At 39.5% G+C, this 20,881-nt stretch overlaps 1 protein-coding gene across 1 annotated transcript in view; it reads right to left on the bottom strand.

Moving 5' to 3' along the window:
* The window catches only part of LOC112158396 (hepatocyte growth factor), a 30,820-nt gene that overhangs the window by 8,565 nt on the left and 1,374 nt on the right, over window positions 1-20,881 (bottom strand). Inside the window, exons 2-11 of the mRNA XM_024291732.2 lie at window positions 15,545-15,707; window positions 15,315-15,427; window positions 14,644-14,758; window positions 8,076-8,218; window positions 7,806-7,926; window positions 7,544-7,662; window positions 4,173-4,341; window positions 3,924-4,057; window positions 1,419-1,512; window positions 252-391 (exon numbers count right to left, since the gene is read on the bottom strand). Of these exons, the coding sequence (XP_024147500.1) occupies window positions 252-391; window positions 1,419-1,512; window positions 3,924-4,057; window positions 4,173-4,341; window positions 7,544-7,662; window positions 7,806-7,926; window positions 8,076-8,218; window positions 14,644-14,758; window positions 15,315-15,427; window positions 15,545-15,707 (1,311 nt within the window). The remainder of the gene's footprint in view (window positions 1-251; window positions 392-1,418; window positions 1,513-3,923; window positions 4,058-4,172; window positions 4,342-7,543; window positions 7,663-7,805; window positions 7,927-8,075; window positions 8,219-14,643; window positions 14,759-15,314; window positions 15,428-15,544; window positions 15,708-20,881) is intronic.

Here is a 20,881-nt window from a genome sequence, read left to right as displayed (position 1 = left end):
AAAAAAAAAAAAAAAAAAACGACCTGCCGCCACCAGTGAGGCTAGCTAATGAACTTGTTATTGCTAGCTTGTTTAGCTTGCTTGCTTGCACATGTGGATTTTACAGCTGCAGTAATTCTGACTCTGCGTGTTGCACATTTACCGAACACCTGCAAACAATCCAACAGGTGCATCGTCCACAGATGCAACGGTTGTTTATTTATAGACTCAGATGAAAGAGAAAAGATAAAAGTTTTGGTTGGGTCACTTACACTGCTTTAGTTTGCAGTAGTCCCAGACTAGTCGGTTATTCTGACTGGTGTAACACCAGGGGCCGTGTTTGTCCCGGTCTGGGTTCCGGCAGTAGTTCTTCTCCAACCCTACATGTGATATCGTAGAGTGAGAATCCCTGCTGTAAAAACACACAAATACAAATCCTCATATTTCACTTGTTTTTTTTTTTTTCTTTAACATTTGAAGGAACACTGGGTCACATCCCGTAATGATTCATACACAATCTCACACTGTGAAAACAACCAACATGTGTAACATCAACGCGCTATGCTGTCACGTAACTAGGCGTAACACAATTAAACATGGGGTGAGCAATGGTGTTGCTCCGGGAAACCTTCGACTCTGGCTTTGCTATAATGCCATGAAATCCTCTGCATGAGCTGCACAGAACATGCAGAAGGAAACAGAGTTTTCTGAAGGGGGCTCATGGGAGTACAAAAGTATGCGGTCTAAGCATTCGGCAATGCTCAGACCAACAGGAGCCGCATCCTCTGCGGAGCTATTCGGTTGTGCTCTCAGTTGGTAGGAATTCACATCTAATCATGTGTCTTCTTGCAGCTTTGCTTTACATTTAATGCGATCATCTCAGGTATCCAGAATATCCCTACAAAGTCAACTGTAAGAGATGGGCAACAATTTGTCAAGGGGTGAAGACAATTCCACTTCCCAGGAGAATGTTAAGGAAGCTGTAGTTCTCAGTACTTCTTTTTTTTTTTCTCCAGGGGTGACCCTTCACCTTGAACCAGGCAGACTTGCTGGCTGCAGTCTATGCAGGGGAGCTGATTGGCTTTGATCTACTTTTCCTCAGAAAGCACTTCCTGGGGTCAGGGATCAGCTCTGGAACATGTCCATCTGTCTGTGCCATTCTGGCTTTTAGAATTCTAGCAAATTAAGTGAATCCAACACCCCGATTTTAGCATGAAACAACAACTTAAGAGCGGCCAATCTCGGTGTCAGGATGGGTCAATTGGGGAGCACCCCAGGGTTTCCCCTCGTCAATGAGAGGAATAATTGTTGGGCTTGGTACTGACCCCTGAGGAACCCCTGATTTCCTTTCACTGTTTGTTTTCACTGCACATGTGCGTAAAAGTGATCCCCTCTAACTAATCCGAGTTAAAACAGAAACAGATTCATTTGTTAGTTACCTGTTTATGTGAAGGGACCAGTCGGCACAGGGAATCCCTGATCGAGTTTTGGATAGAGTACCCCGGTACAGCTCTCCGTTGCCTTCATAGCACTCTGAGGAGGAGCAAGACAAGAGAAATTTTAGAGGGCTGTGTTAAAAGTTCCCAGGAGGACTGAATTTAATTCGGTGTGATCTCAAACGCCTGGCTGCCAGTGAGTACTTCAAAACAGTCCTGTACTTGCAGAGAGGAAGATTCTGGTTTCTCTTTGTGGTTTGGATCAGTTCAGTGTTAAAGCCACCCTGACTCGTTTGATAGAAAAGAACATGCATACTTCACTGTCTGATTTAAACACATCAACAACAGCCTTGCTGTAACTGATCTGTGGGATTTCTTGAAATGGGACAGCTTGCACTGTTACTAAGATCAGGTGTTTTTTGTTCTGGCATGAAACGGAATTTTATTTGGCAGCATGTAGATGTATTTGTATCACCATTACACAAATAAAATCTGAAATACTTTCAATGAAGTTCAAGAAATGCCTTCAAAAGACACATCTTTAACTGGAAACATGACACTTTGTAACGTTTTTTTTTGGAAAAACATGATATTGTGAAGCTTGTAGACAAGAACTGACAGGAAAAAGCAAGAAACTCTCAACCCCAACATAACCGATTGATTCATTTTTGCCCGTTTATTCATTAAGACAAATCATCCATCAGCTCACGTGTGAAACGTGAACCTTAAGGAGTAGCAGTTCATTTAGGCTTACAATCAGAGTCAGATGTTTTCAATCAGAGGAATGACAAATGGGTGTAACGGAGCGTCCTGCCTAAACCGAAGAACAGAGATCCGAGAAAGTTCCTCACAACACATGCTCCTCATGTACAAACAGGAGTTATAACCTCATCACCAGTCAGGAAATGCATTTTTGGACACTCTTAAAGAGATGAAAAAACACTGTATACAAAGAACGTTTGAATTACTAAATGTGAAATGAGTGAAGGCTCACATAATAAGCTCACTGGTCTCTTCAATAGGAACTAATTCAAGTCTGATTAAGCCACAGTTGTCATTGGGCACCATCTTTAACCCTTTAACACAGTATGTCGCCAAGGACACCTAAAGAACACATTTGGACATCCCGTAACTCTTTGATCGTTCACTCGATTGACATGAATCAGCTGATTCTGAAGGGGAGAAAAGGGTCTTTTCATATCGGCTTTGCACAGACATGCAACACATCATTAAAGTCAAGTCTTGCAGATCGGTGCAAAGACATTTTTCTCTATTTACGTTGAATGCATAAAAAACTTTACTACTACGTAAGAATGGGCTGGTATCATTTTTCCGACCGATACGATAACTGATATTTCCCCTACAACTGTGACCAATAGAGATATTTACCAATATTTATGACACAAAGTTTAGATTTCCTTATTCTTTCTTTATAAAAAAAACACTTCTTTTACTACACAATCAAATTATACTTGACCTTTTTAATCTACAGTAAATGGTCACATAGGAACAAGAAACTTTGAAAATATATCTGAAACATTCAGACCATTTACTGACTATTAGAATGAATATCGGCCTAAATATCGACTATCAAGACTTTAAAAAATATCGGTATCGTATTGGTCAGTCGATCCTTAGTATCCATGTCAAAAATGTTCTGGATTTGAAAACAGAACAATATCTATGGATGTTTTTGTAGTTTCGGTTTGATAAACTCAAATTATGCAAATATCTGCTGCTACCAATATATCGCCTATCTCTACTACCAAGTGACGGCTTTCTCGGCTCCAGAATCACATTAACTGAGTACATAGTTGAAGAGTTACAGAAGAAAGAAGATAAACATTGAAATTAAGGCTTTGGTGTTAAAGAATTAAGGACTGCAGTCACAAGTGAAAAAGCAGAACAAGAAGTGGCTCAGTACAAAGCCTTGTGGAACACCTTTGCTCCGAATGACAACTGGGGTAATGGAAATGTCTAATTCTGGTATTCTACTGTTAACACTGTTAATCTTTGGACTAGCTAAGATTGATTTGAAATGGTTTATTTCAAGCAATCAAAAACATGAATAATGCATGCACAATACAATCAACAGAGGTTTACATCCATGCAAAGATATGTCATACATGGGATAAGTAGGCATTAAATTATAGATTGCTTCAAAGGGAGTGGGAGGAAGCAAACTTATATAATTCCACTCTGGCTCGACCTAACCATTTCCTTTACATTTTCCGGATCAAAACTTTTAATCAGAGAGTTATACTGTAACGAATGAGGAGGCAGTATGGGAAAAGGAGGAGCCACTGACTTCCTGGTTGCTACCACATCCATTTGAAAGTCACTAAAAGTTTAGGTTAGGCAGTAGACTACGCCTTCTGTCAATACTGGTAAGAATATTTCTTATGCAGTGACCAAGTCAACATTCAAAGCAAAGACCAAAAGAAGTGCAGAATTGGACAGATTTGATCAGTTTTCGTCATTTGTTTTTAAAGTTTAGAGGAAAAGTACCTGCTTTTCTCTTTGCTTCAGCATCACACCTTGGAATGTGGGTACATTTAGCCACCCTCTGTTTGGGGTCTGTAGTGAAGCACCATGGATAATCTGCACCGTCGGGGTTGCGGCAGTGGTTCTCGGTGAGGTTTCTGGAACACACACAAAGACTGCCAATGAAACGACGGCACTCAAGGTTGGTGAAACTTCCCTCCACTTCGTTTAAGCTTGATCCAGATCACAAAATGATACTAAAGAGGTACTCACTTGCATTTGAAGTGCTGGGGAAGAAAAGAATGGTTATGGGGGAACTGGGAGTCCCAGCGCTGACACGTCACACCCTCTGGAGTGACATTCATGGTGCCTTGGTAATTCGTGCCCACACCCTGGACGCAGGACGTTGTGATGTTGAAATCAGTGTCAGCGGGAGCTGAGTCTACAAGAGAAAAATGTTGTTTAGAGGGGAAGACGGGGAAAGTCGCTTGAAGGAACTGAATTCAGGAATGAGGGAGGAATAGAAGGAGGGAGATATTAATCCCTAGAAGAATGTGTCATGTTTAACCTAGAGGCAGATGATCAAAAACAGTAGCGCTCCCCCCATGCTGCTATCGAGATAGGAAACTCTCGGTGTATTCATAACATTAGCGCCCCACATTCTTACACACAGGGTTTTCCACAACAGTGAGCTGACTTCAAGAAAAATCTAATCAAAAATGATCTTAAAGTAGTAGTTTTTGGTCAATTATAATTTATTTTTTTGTTGAAAACCACTAAATAAAACCACTTCCTGTCGGACTCAAGAAGCTATTTCAAACATTCTCCTATGGAGGCTCACTTTTCAACGGGTAGCTGTGCAACAGGGGGGCAACCTCTCCCCTCTGGATCGCTCCCTCTGTTTCTTTAGCCTTTGACAAATGAGATGGGAGAAGATGGAGGAGGAAGAAGGGAATGTTTTGAGGAAGACATGAGAAGGCGGGTGGAAAAGAGGGATTCTTTGGCTTGATGTAATGCATGCCAGTGTCTGTATGCGCCGTGCAGCACAGGTCAGTGGTTTTTATCTTTTTTGAGGACAGGCATTGAGGGATGTACACATCTGGACAAATGAAGAACCTCCACCCTGCCTGTAAATCACGGTCTTTACTGTACAGAGCATCTTTGCATCTGACACAGAAAAAAAAATGGCTTTTTTGGGGGATTTTTTGTTATAAATGCAGGACTTCATAGTAAATAAGCAAATTCTTAAAAAAGTGCGTCAAACTCTTGATGGTTTCTTCTGATTGTCTGTTTTATTTCCGTATAAAAGTCAATTTTCCAGAAGATCAAGTCTCATTAGGTGTTGCCCCTTTTCCAGAACTCCTATTTCTGCAACACGGGATTGAAGTCTGGTGCCTGTGATGGCCACAGCATATGATTCCCATCATTTTCATGTTCATCTCGCCATTCACCGACCCCCATTCCTCTTTAAAAACGCATCTGCAACCGCTTTCCCCCTTTCACGTTGATTTGTATTTGCATCTTGTGATTTTAAAAACAATCTCCGTATCACTAAAGCAGCTACTAGACATTCCAGTGACGGGGTGAAGTGCAGGGATCTCCCACTTTATAGGCCTGATCCCCTGTAAAAACATCTTTGTGTGTCGAGGTAGAAGGATTTAAACAAATAGCAGGGTAAACAAGGACTTATCAGACTCGGCAGGGGAGAAGGAGAGTCTCTTTTCACAAATAATCCCCAAAAAACCCAAAGACAAAACAACCACAAAGTAAAAAAAAATGTAGAGGTACGTACTATCATCTGCTTTTCTAAAAGACAGCTACGCCTTCACAATATTTTTTTTCTTTATTGAAAGTTCAAGTGATAGACTAGCCAATCAGAAGCCTCGATAGGTGGTCTCACGTTCAAAATGTTTAATTGACTTAATTCTCCCAAGCCCGCTAGGGTTCAGGACTTTCAACGAGCCAACTCCTGATTGGTGAGAGTGGTTGCCATGGTAACAACGACGCGTTCATACGTACTCCTAACTGGACGTATGGTTTGGGCCCCCTCCTCGTCACTTTTTGAGGTTTTGGGTGTCCCAAACTCGTCCTTTTTTGACTTGCTGGCTGTCGGGTCCCCCAACCCTCAGGACGTGGTAATGGATCCGGGTTAGTGTACCTGTCCCACGTTCTGAGGGTTGGGGACCTCTGATTAGTGTATACATTTTTGCCCTGTTTCTGGCCCGGTACCAAGCGGCCTTCGGACCAGTACAGATGTTTGAAATTTGGTCAGCAAAATATAAAGGGTGAATAAGTGAACTATCCCGACAAGAATTACAAAATGTAGGACTTCTATTATTCTTTAGCTTTGCCCAGACCTCGTTATTCCTGGCCAATGACTGAGGAGTTCTTTAGTCACATGGTTTTATTTACAAACTTTGGTTTCGAAACAGAAAACAGACCACACACAGGGTTCAAGACAATATAGACCAAATTACGCGGACTTGGTCTGGACCAACAGTCCTAAAAAATACACCCTTTAGTTTGATTGGAAGTCATTTTCTATGGACTTGGTCAATACAGTCAATAGGGCAGCCACGACTAATTGACGACTAATCGACAATTAAAATAGTCGACGACTAATTTAATAGTTGATTAGTAGGTTTTTGGACTATTTTGGCATTTATTAAAGTTTTTTTTAGGCTATTTTAGAGTTTAGCTAATATTTCAGCTACATGCTAGATATTTTGTCTGATTTAGGATTTTTTCAGTTTTTAGGCTAATTTGTTTAGATAATATTTCAGCTGCATGCTAGTTATTGAGGCTAATTTTGATATTTTTCAGTTTTTTAAGCTATTTTGGAGTTTAGCTAATATTTCAGCTACATGCTAGCTATTGTGGCCAATTTAGAATTTTTTTCAGTTTTTTTAAGCTATTTTGGAGTTTAGCTAATATTTCAGCTACATGCTAGCTATTGTGGCTAATTTAGGATTTTTTTGGCTATTTTCGAGTTTTGCTTGTATTTCAGCTACATGCTAGCTGTTTTGGCTAATTTAGGATTTTTTCAGTTTTTTTAAGCTATTTTGGAGTTTAGCTAATATTTCAGCTACATGCTAGATATTGTGGCTAATTTAGGATTTTTTTTGGCTATTTTCGAGTTTTGCTTGTATTTCAGCTACATGCTAGCTGTTTTGACTAACTTAGGCTTTTTGTCTTTTTTTTAAGGGTAATTTGGAATTTAATATTTTAGATGGCTATCAGCTTCAGCGTTTTCAGCTATTAGCTTTAGTGATTTCAGTTATCAACTTCAGGGTTTTAAGCTATTAATTTCAGCATCTTCAGCTATTTTCACAAACACCTTCAGCGACCAAATTCAGCTTAAAGTATTTACACTTGTATTATTGCAGGTAATACTATATGTATCTAGTTTTTAGTTAGTTTAAACTAATGATGGTTAAGATATGTGTTTTAAATCCACTTTGTGCAAGACCCGATTAGTCGACTATTAAAATAATTGTTTGTGGCAGCACTAACAGTCAATGATAATGTCTTCCGACAAAGAGTATTGGCAACTCAGGAAAATAAAATATTTTTGTGTTTAGTTATTGGTGTTTTTGAAGACAAACCGTTCCAAATTTGGAGACGACACATGCAACAGGCCTTACCACATACTGCGATGTCACAGTATTCCCATGGAGTATTGGGATCCATGGTGAAGCACCAAGGTCGTAGACGGTTATCCGGGTTACGACAATAGTTGTCCTTTAAGCCTTTATCTCGATATCTGATGATCAAAGAGGAGGAAAGGGAGGACGAGAGCCATAAGACATAACTAACGGTCAGATCTGGCTCTCTTGAGCATTCGCGTCATTTCTCCAAGCATCTGTCCTGGGTGTGGTGCTGGTGTTTGGGTGGGAGAAAGCTTACTTTTTGGGCTGGAATTGGTGTCTGTGAGGCCTCGACGAATCCCACCTCTGACACTCTCTGCCGCTTTCTGTGTGATCCACTTTGCCCCGGTAGTCCTCTCCGTTACACTTCATACAGACTTCTGCCGAAACAAACAATTCTCAGAAATACAAACAAGACGTTTGACTTTAGGAGAAAATAAAGCAAACAAACACAACTTAATGAAGCACTTCCTGGCTTTGTCTTTTCCTTATCTGAAACGTAAAGTCTGGCAGCGGTGTTTCGTCTTACCCTCTGAGCAGCGTGGTATGCCACACTCCTCGGCTCGTACGTTGGGGTCAGTGGTGTAGCACCACGGACCACCAGGGTCGTTGCTGGGATTCCTGCAGAAGTTCTCCCTCAGGTCTTGTGTCGGGTGCCTATCTGGATAAAACCTACAGGGCCCAAAACAGACATTATTGAGAATGTTAACTGATACTGTAAGCCTTATAAATAAATTTGCAGGAGTATTTGCACACCAGGCTGTTCCCGGTGTGTTTTCAGGACCGTACTGGCCTGCAAGCGCTCTCTGTAACAATCCAAATAAATTCAATAGGGAGTCTTAATTAAGATGTAAGCCTCACACTGTGAAATCCAAGCGCCTCCAGCCTGACCACACCACATTCTACATCCTAGTGTGATCCGTCATGGCAGTCGTATGCAAAGCAAGTCTCTTTTGCTCTCCAGGTTTGCACCTTCTCGGAGGATCGCATTACTCATTCCAACCACATCCTAACTCCTTCATGTGTGGAGCAGCCCGACTGTCACAGTACATCAAGCACCAACGGTACAGAACAACGCTTCAGGCCGCCAGGAGTTGCTCAAGCAGCTTCTTTGCTGGCACCCTTTAAACATTAAAAACAAATCCTCCATCAGCTGCTGAAACACATGAGTGTACAGAAAACTGGTAGTTGTAAAAGCTGTGGTGAAACTACATGGAGTAAATTGTTCTTTTGTCAAGGTCAGATGATGAAAAGTTGGGTTTAGAAGTAAGGAGAAAACGAATAACTCGAGGGGGGAAAAAGGATAAAATTTGGTAAAGAAAACATGCAAATCTAGAAAATTAATACTTGAGCCTCTTAAAGTCTCCCAATGAAATTTTTTTAAATGTTTTAGTTATAGTCGGGAAGTTTTTAACCAAATTCCCATAGCTTAAATGTCTTAAAAAGCAATTTTTCATGTTGATCTGAAACCTCTGTTTCCAAAATCTCTTCTGAGGGGGCGTGGCTTTTGGAGCTGAGCAGTGTAGCTCCGCCCTGTCTGATTATGATAGTTCTGTGTCCCGCTACTGTAAATCTTCACCACTGCTAGATAAAAATGTCAGGCAATATTGGTAATGTCCAGCTGTATCGTTCTGATCCGAATGTCAGCTGGGACGAGGAAGTGAAGATCTTCATGGACAGAACTTCCTCCAAAATCCTGATTCTTTCTCCTTCCAGTTCACCAAAGACTCTTTTAGCTAATTCTCCAATGTTTATAGACGCTGCTGTGACCAATACATTCAATCCATTGGTTTCTCAGAGCAGAAAATAATGAAAGCTAACATTAAAATGCTCTTTCATTGATTTACAATCATTTACAACTGTAGTCAACCACATTTCCGTGGTTCACAGTCTGTCTGAGACAGTTTGATTGACAGCGATTTAAAAGGAGAAATACTCAGAAATGCGAAACTGAAATTATTTCTTATTACATTTGTTCTCTTTCATAAGAAAAATGCCACACAAACATGTTAAAAACTCCAAAAACATGATTTTCATCAGAGGGAGACTTTAAGGACTCTGTTCTCCTCACCTCCTTTGGCACAAGTTCAAACAATAATGTCAAACCCAAGATGTCTATTAAAAAGAGCAAAGGAGAAAGACCTCACGACCACATGGCTGTAACTACATGTCAAAACACAAAAAAAGATCGATCCAAAGGCTTTTCAATTATGCATGTAGCTAAAACAAAACATTTGTTTCGGAGCAGCTCTGTGCCTGAGGCCAGAGCTCACATGTGCTGTGTGTAACTCACAAGTTCAATAGGCCATAGGTCTTTATCATAACATCGTAGCCTTAATTTATAAATGGAATTACAAGTTTCCTCACTTTGCTGAGGCGATTGCGTGTGGTGAGGCTCTGAGAGAGGCAGCAGCATGGGAGCACGTTAGCCGTAATGATGTTGTGCTAACAGATGTTGGCCAGTTATTCATCTCTTTGCCAAAGACTGTTCACGTTGAAACGCACACATGCTTCCCTCTCTGAGCCGACTAAGCATGTTGGCTTGGATTCGGACATCACTAAAAAAAAAAAGACATCTAGCCTTGAAGTAACGGCTGCACAACGCGGCGCCTGCACCTGGCGTAACAAACGTCCAAAGATGTACAGCAAACGAGACCCGACTGTGAATCATAATCATCTAAAGAGAGCAGTTTTATCATCATTTATGGATAAATGATTTTATTTTGCAAGTCTGCAGGTTGACATATACGTATTGTAATAATCCAAAAGCAATTTGTTTTGCTTCAGGACTACTTATCATCTTCGGCAACAGAATATTTCAATTTGTCTTCAGACTGGGAAAAACTTGAATATTTGAATGCAAGTTTTTGCTTATTGTTTGAAGAGTATAAGTTATCCAGCAGGCACTTGAACCATTTAACACCAGATTTTTAGTTATAACAGTCTTTTGACTCCTGCAACTCTTCAACCGTTGATGCAATTAAGGTAAGTCCGGAGATTTTTGAAGCGGAGAAAAGAAACTTTTTGCTGAAATGCCACACTTACAGACGTTTCTGTCGCTTGTTGCTGTACATTGATCAGTCGAGGAGTGTTTTTTTTTTTTTTTTTTAAGGTGTTGATAACGGCTTCTCCGGTCAGCTATCTTGTATTTATTTGGTCCAGGTATTACCAATAATTTCCAGAATTGATTCAATTCGATTAACGATTTTTTTCTTTCAATCCATTAGATTTGTTTTTATATTTACATATTTGGATAGAAGTACATTAATAATCTATATAAGTTTTGAAAATATTTATATTAATATGATCCTGTTTGCATACTGTTAAAATGATTAGTGAAATAATAAACCAAGGAAATAGTTTATAACACCATACAGTGTTACATGGATTCTCAAACAGAGAAGCTCCAACAATTGTTCTGCCTCTCCTGGAGGGCGTTTCAGTTTGGCCACTAGGTGGAGCTCACCCGATAGCATCACACTTTATTCTAGATGATTTGAGCAAAAACAAAGCTTTCAACAAATAGTTACTTTAAGAAATACATTTCCATGAAAGAGTTTGGAAAATTCATGCCTATTAGAATATAAAGATGTTCATTTAGTCAGCAGTGTATGTTTAGGTCAACTGAGGGTTAGCATTAGCCGTCCTATGGGAAATTCCATTACACGTTAGCATCAAGCTAACGGACTTTGGGATAGATCGATCTCTACTTTTATGGATCGATTATTGATCTTTGAGCTTGGATCGATTCTGAGTAGGGCTGTATTGACTATTAAAATCGACAACTAATGTATTTAGGATTAGACGTTACTTTATATTATATAGAGTCAGAGTGTAGTAAAGTTGAAAGTTATAATGGCATTGTGCTAGCTTTTTAGGTTATTTTGGCATTTATTAAGGTTTTTTTAGGGTATTTTGGAGTTTAGCGGATATTTCAGCTACATGCTAGCTGTTTTGGCTAATTTCGTTTTTTATTTCTGTTTTTTTAGGCTAAATTTCATTGACTGTATAGGAGAACTGGACAGAGTGAGTGAGTGAGACATCATTCATAGAAAATGGCTTACTTCCTGCTCCAACCAAATGAAGTCAATTTAGTCGCCATTTTGTTATGGTACGGACGCTATGTTGAATCAAGGCAATGGTCCGAATCGGTCTAGATCAAAGTTTCTATGGTAACCACACTTGCCAATTAGGGGTAAGCTTGTTGGAAGACCACACCCCTACCATTTAAATCGGGTAACATGAAAACTACCGATCAAATGTTTCTTAACATGCTGTTGTTGAGGCATCTGATTGGTCAGTTTATAAAGAACAATATGAAAAAAATAGGATTAGCGAGAAAATGTAAAAAAGGAAATATAATGACTGAGTAATAAATGTTCAACGGAAGTCTATGGTATTTTGGCTTCTAGGAGCCAGTGCATACTTCATATTTAGGACTGAAGGGGGAGGGGTCACTCGGTCCAATTCTCATATACAGACCATCTCTATAATGGCATCATTGGTTTGCCATACATTTATTCTTATTTTCTGGAAAATGATACCATGTAGCCTTTTTTGTGCTAATCGCGTCAACATTCTTACATTTTTTTTCAACAAGTTGAAAATGTCGGGATAAAGAACAAGAATTGCTATATACTTTTTTTTTATTTTACAATATAAAGTGCTTCTTTCATCAAATCTGTCATTGACAACAAAACCCATAAATTTAGTTTGAAGAAAAAAAAAGGTCAAACAGTTTAAGAAAGTCGACTGTAAATCGAGTTTGAAATCCCAGTGAACTAAATCAAAGCATTGGAAACAAATCCCTAAGAGGGATGAACAAATTACTGCCGTGTTATCTTTTATAACAGAAATAAAGAAAACGTTTCCTTTCCATTCTTCATCTTTGGCAGCCATCTCTTTCGGAGCCCCCGTTAAAAACACCAAATATAGACGGCAGGTGGAAGTCCCACCGCTAGAGGGGAACCTCCTGAGAAATCACTTCTGCCCTGCAGCGATCGCTCAAGCATGAAAATAATAGTAACCTGAACCTGAAACGGTGCGTGCTTAATTATGCCGGTAATTCTCACACAGCGGGACAGTCCAGTGCTGGTTAACCCCCAGAGTGGCTTTAAATCTCCCATCACTTGAGCCCCGTCTGACCTTTTGCAAGTTAGAGGTGCTGAGAAGTTGAGATGATCGAAGTCCTCTTTCTATCTGAGAACAGTTCTGGGACCTTGTGTCAAATAAACAATGACAAAGGACCGCTAATGCTAACCGCTGCTTCTGCAGAGTGATGACAGCACTGGTGGGGGGGGGTTAGGAGAGGATGGGGGCAACGGCGGAATCTGCTTTAATTGTGAAGGATCACCGAACTTTTGTTTTTCTCTCAGTACGCTTGTGGCTCTGTGAACTCAGCTGGACATCAGGCTAAACCTGACTTCAGACAATAAATCTTTGCCTTTTTTTCCTTCATTTCACTCTGCACTTCTGCAAACTCTTCACAGTCCTCTCCCAGCTCCCACAGTTAAAATACCTCGTAACTAATGAGCACCACTAATGAGAAGCTGGCAAACGCCCCATCTCTGCTGTTTCTGCTTTACTGTAGTTGGAAGAAAAGGAGAAAAAAACATCTTAAGGATGCACCTGATGGCCTCTAGTGCAGAGAAATGAAAAAAAAAAGTATCACCAGGGAGGACGTCCCTGCATGTGTTGAAAGAAATCTGACTTAACTCTGGATAAACGTTCAACTGTCTCTGAGCCTCCACCTTCCCTTAACCCCCGAGGTGGAAAGGGATGAACCGAGCATCCATAAATCAGCGTCTGAGGCCTGCTCAGTGTCAGACACAGAGAAAAAGAGAAGGAAGAATATGATGGAAGCTTGAAGATTAGAGATGAAGGAAGGGGGAGGCTTTACATTGGGGCTGTACATTGCTAATGAGTATCATAAAGCACAAACAAGAGTAGGGCTGCCACGATAAGTCGACTAATCGACTATTAAAATGGTCGACGAATAATTAAAAAGTCAATTAGTCGTTACTTTATATTATGTTGAGTCACAGTGTAGTAAAGTTGAAAGTTATAATGGCGTTATGCTAGCTCTTTTGGCTGATTTTGGATTTTTCTGTTTTTTTAGGCTAATTTGGAGTGTAGCTAATATTTCAGCTACATGCTAGCTGTTTTGGCAAAATTTTTTTAAAGTTTTTTTTTAGGTTGTTTTAGAATGTGGTTAATATTTCAACACCATGCTACCTATTTTGGCTAATTTGGGCTTTTTTATTTTTAAGCTGTTTGGAGTTTAGCTAATATTTCAGCTACATGCTAGCTGTTTTGGCTAATTTAGGCCTTTTAAAAATAAATTTAGGCTGTTTTAGAATTTAGCTAATAGTTCGGCACCATGCTAGCTGTTTTGGCTAATTTTTTGTGGGGGGGGGGTTCAATTATTTTAGGCTAATTTGGAGTTTAGCTAATATTTCATCTACATGTTAGCTGTTTTGGCTAATTTAGGCCTTTTAAAAAGAAATTTAGGCTGTTTTAGAATTTAGCTAATATTTCAGCAACATGCTAGCTGTTTTGGTTAAGTTAGGACTTTTTCAGTTTTTTTAGGCTATTTTGGAGTTTAGCTAATGTTTTAGCTATATGATAGCTGTTTTGGCTAATTTAGGCTTTTTTATTTTATTTTATTTTTTTTTAATTTAGCTGATATTTCAGCACCATGCTAGGTAATTTTGGCTTTTTTGTAATTTTTAGGCTATTTTGGAGTTTAGCTAATATTTCAGCTACATGCTAGCTGTTTTGGATAACTTAAATTTTTTTAGTTTTATAGGCTAATTTGGCATTTACAAATTTTTTAGCTGGCTATAAGCTTCAGCGATTTCAGCGTTTTTAGCTATCAATTTCAGCATCTTAAGCTAATGATGGTTAAGATGTGTGCTTTACATCCACTTTATGTATAACCCGATTAGTTGACTAATCAGAAAAAAAAATTGGTGATTAGTCGACTATTAAAATAATCGTTTGTAGCAGCACTAAACAAGAGCAAGTCAAACAAACCACTACCACAAAGATATGTGGGTCAAAAACACTTCAGCATATCTGCTTTTATTTTGACTTACGTGTGCTCATTGATGTTGCTATCAGACCAAGCTTGGCAAGTGATGTTTGACTTTGTCCAAGATCTTCTCCCTCTGTAGTTGTCCTTGGTGGAAGTTACACACTCCCTTATATAATCTGAGAAAAAAAAGCAAAGAAACATCTAAAAACGTGTTCTCGCTTTGATAAAAGCTGTCGAAATTCTAGTTCCCGGGTTCCAGGTCGTACATCCTTCCAGTGATTTGAGCTCAACTGCTTTCAGTATGCCTTCCCATGTTTGGTAACAGTGAATATTTACTCATGAGCCAGCTGGTACGTTATTCCCATAACAGACAAGTCCCTGAAGTTCATTAAATGTCACAGAAGGGGAGCTTTGATAAATTTTGCCATAAATTTGAGAGTGCTCGATTTCTACGAGCTGCACTTGTGGAAAGTTTTGGCACTTTGGTCGTAAACTCTGCATTTTTTTGTCTTGTTTACAAGCCACTTTGGTCTCCTTCATGTTTATGCTGAAACTTTCCCCACCTGAGAGATGAAACAGTGGGGCGTGAAGGGGTTTGATTGCTTTTATCGCGTCAGCAAAGAGAGCAAAGGTATTTTTGAGGACACAAAACTATCAATTTGCCCATGTGGGTTGCAACTCCAAAAATCTTCTTGGCATTGAAACTTTGCCTCAAGAAACGTGAATACTCACCTTTTTTTTCATACAAAGTGAAGCTAACGTTGGCCTGCTTCTGCACACCTTGGGTAAAACGGTCAAACGGAAGCAAGTGGCACTTCCTGTTGTGCCTTTGAAAGTTGAAAGCTCTGCGGGAACAGGGGGGAGCAGTTGACAGATCGCCAAATGGTAAACAGCACATAAACAAACACTACAAACAGAGTAGGAAACTCGCGGAGTTCCTGGAAACAGCAAGTATGACTCACCTGCAGTTGAAGTTTCTCTTGACCTTCTTGCATTTTCGGGCGCAGTGCTCCTGTGAGCGTCCATTTCGCACCACTGGCTGCTGACGGCAGTCTGTGCAAACCAGCATATAGTTCTCAGTCTTTTCATACTTCTGTAATAACTGACGAGTTCTTCTACAGCAACCTGCAACACATGATGACATGAGATCTGAATATTTCAACTTCCATTCAAGTATATCCAATTATGTCTGCAAGAGTCAGAGTACTAGATCTTAGAATCCAAACTGTCGTGGTCGCGATCAACTTCAAGATGGTTATCAGGTCATGGGAATCAAAAGAAAGACGTGAGGTAGGGTATTGGATTATGCAGTGATGGGGCATTAACATATCTAAGTGTCCCTCTACCCTTAAGCTATGATAAACTAAGTTCTGTTTGCTTTGCGTGTGTGTGTGAATTGGCGCAACACTGTTTAGGGAAGGGCATCTAGAGGGCCTTGAAAGTGTCAGATAGGTGCTACCTGAAGCCTTAACTTAGCCTTGATCTGAAAAGCAAGATGTTCTTAGGCGATCCTTGCAAGTACAAAGCTCCTGTTTGGTAGTTCTGTTCCTTGAGTAACCAATATCATGAAAATGTATTCTAAAACTTGCAGTATAAAAAGTATTGAAGTGCATTTTTCCTTGATAGAGATATACATCATTGTGGTGAGGTTCTTCCAGTTTCTAGCTCGTGTTTTATGTAGCACCTATCTGTCTGAGGAATCATCTTCAATACTCAGTGTAATAGAAGTTGTTGTTCACCTTTTGGTCTTTCCAGATTCCATTGAATCAGCGTTCACTGATTTGGTTTGGCAGAGAGTTTTATGCCGGATGCCCTTCCTGACACGACCCTGTATTTTATTCATCCTGTGGCTACATATGTAGTTAGGGACCAATACTAGAATAAAATCATTGCACCTCTGGGGAAACAGTCCTGCGTGTAGCCAACTGAGCCATCCAGCCGCTATACTCAGTGTCCTAGAAGTACAAGTACATTTTCCCTCATGGCTTTGTTCAGTCAATTAATAGCAAGAAGACCATTAGAGCCTAGAAAAAGAAGTCCAATTGTAAAAGGTTTACTGTTCTTGAGTCTCTAGAAAACCCCTTTGAGAACCTCCTCAGTCTAAAAACACTTTGGGGTTTTATTTATTCAACCAAGGGTTGATTAAAAACAATGATTGTAAAAGAGATGGGAAAAGTTGGTGGTCACATGATAATGTGATTTGCATTGGGCAGTTTTAAACATTGGCCCTGCGACAGACTGGCGACCTGTCCAGGGTGTGTCCTGCCTTCGACCAGAGGTGGCCAGTTTAGGCAGCCTTGTAACCCCGAAAAAGACAGAGCCGATTAGAAGATGGATGGAGTTTTAAACAATACATTCATATATTCACCTATGGGTCATGGATTAAGGATCAAAATTTGACATTCTGGGTGTCCCAAATTTGTCGTTTTTTGACATGCTGGCTGCTCCAATTAAATCAGGGCTACCCAACCTCCAGGCTACAAATACAGATACTGATACCTGCCCGATACCGGACATGGACTTGCCAGACTTGCAGACCGGGTTAGGGTATCGGGTCAGCCTGGACCCCTGGTTTAATTGGAACATCCCATCAAACAGCACATCAAAAAACGACGAGTTTGGGACACCCATAATATAAAAAAGTGACGCGGAGGGGTCCTCAACAATGTGTCAATATGTGACAACTTGGGAATGAGACTGTGTCGGATTAAACCTTTTTTTGTGTGTGGTTGTTTATATCTTTGCATCACCAAAGCCTTGACTAAATTAAAGTGGAGGTAAAAGGTAGAACAAACTAGACATTAAAGAATCCTGATAAGTTTGTTCTTTCAACTGTCTTTCAATATTTTCAAATATATCGTTTATTTAAAAAAAACTATATCAGTTTATACATTATGCTTTATTTATATTTAGAAGTATATTGAGCTTTTTAAGGCAAACGTAAATGATACAGAAAATCAATAGTCAATAGAGAGAAACTTGCTTTTAATAATAATGTTTCATGTCTTTAGTCAATCTAATCTCCAATAAATAGTATTGATGATACTGTCTCCTCTGTATAATGTGGTGTGATCTTTTATATTATTTGTTTGCATTTATGCCATCTAGTGGACTGGGGCAAAACAACTGCCAGAACAACTTGATTTACCCAATCTAATGAGCACAAGAAGGCCTTCCAAAGTCATTAAAAACTATTACATAATAGATATGGCAGAGGTTTAGACTGTCAGCTTTTATTGTTTCTTTTACTTCAGAGAAATGCATTTTTCCATCTATCAGACTTAAGTAATATCATCAACATGACCTAAGAAACAATGCTTTCTAAAGAGAAAAGTTTATCAAGATAACTTATACCTAGGGCTGGGCGATATAGAATTGTGATATTTTTTAAGCAATAACAATATATATCGCAATATAAACCAAATAATTTAAATGCTCTGATGCTCAGAAAAAAAATGAATAACCATCAGCAGGTTGTTAAGATTTAAATATTTATTTCCTACCCCACTTTAAGAATAACAGATGCACTGAGGGAACATGATGCAACAGTTTTTTTCTTCTTGAACTGGTCAGTGTTCATTTCAGACCCTCATTTTTCTATCGAGATAAGGTTATATCGCGATATTTATCGTTATCATTTTATCGCCCAGCCACTTCAACTTAAGAGACAGACGGGGAAAAAAGAATACCTTAAATAAATTTGAGAAAATATTCTTAATATAATGGTACAAAAATGTGTTTTTGGTCAATAATGACAGCTCACCTCACTCCTCTGTAACCCCAATTGTCAATGACAAAGGTCAAAGAGTTCTGGTTGGTCTTCTCTAGATTTGAACAAACTGTAGCTGCTATTTTGGTCCGTTCTTCCATGCAGATCTTCTCAAGAGCTAAGATGTTTTGGGGCCGTCACTGTACAACTCCTTACACAGAATCTTTATTGTATTGTCGCTGTAATGGCCCCTCAAAGTTGGTTCCCCCCTTTGGCTTTACAACAAGTTTGGTGTTCTTGAAATGCATCTCAGCCTTCTTTTCCCTCCAAAGACCTTCACTGGCATTTATACCAAAGAGTTCCGTATTGGTCTTTCATCTGACCACGACTTTCTCCCAATCCTCCTCTGGATCACCCCGATGGTCTCTGGTCTCACTGCTTAAACTGCAATGGTTTAAGCAGTGAGACCTTTTGAGCACTCCATAACGTCGCTGTGTGTTTACCAGCAGCTCGTCTTTTTCTTGGTTTACCTTTTGTACATCGTGCATGACAGGAATTTAATGTTGTTTCAAAGAAGATTGCGAACGACTAAGAAGAATACTTCTGTTAAGAGGAAAATGGAAACGCTAGCTTAGTGCTATATTGGTGCATCCTACCATCGTCATCACTTTCTGCCAATCAACAGGTGGCTACAGCGCCTCCACCCCAACTATCCCAATCCATTTTTCTACGGACCTAAAAAGATGGGGGCCCTCATGAGGTACGTGTTGAAACTGTTTAATGGGTCCATTTAACACTCAAAATACCAGATCGAACCGAACCGTACTGGACGCTCAGTGGAAATGAGACTTTTACAGTGATTTTGCATTTTTTCCATTTTCTAATAATTTCTCCAAAAGTACATCTTTTTCGTTTGCATATTGTAGATTTATTGGCATACAATGGTGTCCTTTGATAGCTCTTTGGTCTTGATCATAGTGAAGAGGCTTAAAGTCTGACTGTTCAGGGGTATGGACAAGTGTATTTTATGCACATAACAGGTTAAAACGGGTGACAATATGGGTAACAAGTGGAGGATAGAAGATTTTCTATTGGACGTAACAAGGGACAGAATTCTTGCTTATTTTTAGGACCTAAATAGTTATTTTCTGCACAAATATAGAAACAAATACTTTAAAAACCATACATTGTGATTTCTTCTATACCTTTTTTTGAAAAGTGATATAATTTATAATCTTTTTAAGAGGGACAACTTGCAGAACTAGTGACAAATACTCATTAGCTCCATATGTTGTGAAGGAAAAAAAGTGGCACAACCTCAAACCAAGGTGACTGAAATATACTAAAATTGTGATGACAGCCAACAGAACATTGATGGCTGTCAACAGGCTGACATGCTGCAGTGCCTCAGCTGGAGGTTTGCTTATGAAAATCTCATATTTTACTGCTTTCACAAAGGGCCGTGTGGTATTTGTAATGCTACAGTTTCAGATTACAGCAGACAAATAAAACCGTTATCGTGATTGCTACGGAAAACCATTCTAAAGGGCCTGCATTCATTATTCTGCAAGGGTCATTAAAGACTTATTAGGAATCCCGCCGTGTAAAGACACCAACTTTTTATTTTATGGCTTTTCAAATTCAAGCAATAAGCAGTAATTATTATTCCTGCGAAATAAAAGTATCTGTAGTTTCTCAACAACTGGCAGATAGCTTATACTAGAAAGCATACGGATGTGTGGGAAAAGGAATTGTGAAACTGTCAGCAGTGTAAAAGGACACATTAGGATTTATTTTTTCTTTCATTATTTATGGACTTCTATTTCTTTGAGAGATTTCTACCATTGTTAAGATGTGACATAATGCCGAAAGGGGTTCAAAAAGCGTCTCGAGGCTGAAATTCTCTCAAATACAAATCATATTTTTTATTGACTGGGAAAAAGTTTATGACTCTTAACGTTAGGAGGAGCTTTGCTATGTGGCTTTTATTCTTTTTTTGTGTTTTTAGCTGCAATATTTTTGGTATTTCAAAGGAAACCGTGACACAAATCCCAGAAATTTGTCATATTACGGAGTTACAAATGCAACACACAAGTACTTAGGATACTGTAAACTGTGGGGCGTTCGGAGGCTTCTCGTGGTTCAGAATGGTTTTTGGGAGGATGTGTTATTAATGTTTTGGCTCCAATGAACCACATCTGGCACTCATCACAGTGTTGTTCCAGCCCTGATGTCTGGCCAGGCTGCTCAATTAGATTTCACTTAGTCTCTTCCTCTCCTTGCACTCAGACCCCTGCTATCTCCAAATATCTCCTAAGCATTTGGTGAACGATAAAAAGGAGGAGATTTAATGAGAAGAGGCAGCGATCGTCGACGGGCCGGTCCGAGTGAAAAAGGCTCTGACCTTGTGCAGAAAAATTCCGCTTCCAGGTTCCCTTGAGCAAAAGAATTTAAACGTCAGCTGGATAGATTTTCACTCGTGCCTTCCAGAGTAATAATGTGTCAATAATACTTATAAAACACGATCATTTTTCAGGCTCTGCTGAGTAAACAGCAGGAAAGTAGCAGGTTAAAGGCGTGTCTCAGACAT

The sequence above is a fragment of the Oryzias melastigma genome, linkage group LG23 (assembly GCF_002922805.2).
Source record: "Oryzias melastigma strain HK-1 linkage group LG23, ASM292280v2, whole genome shotgun sequence".
Taxonomy (NCBI): domain Eukaryota; kingdom Metazoa; phylum Chordata; class Actinopteri; order Beloniformes; family Adrianichthyidae; genus Oryzias; species Oryzias melastigma.
Note: the sequence above shows the minus strand (reverse complement) of the source record. Positions and strands in the feature narration are given on the sequence as shown.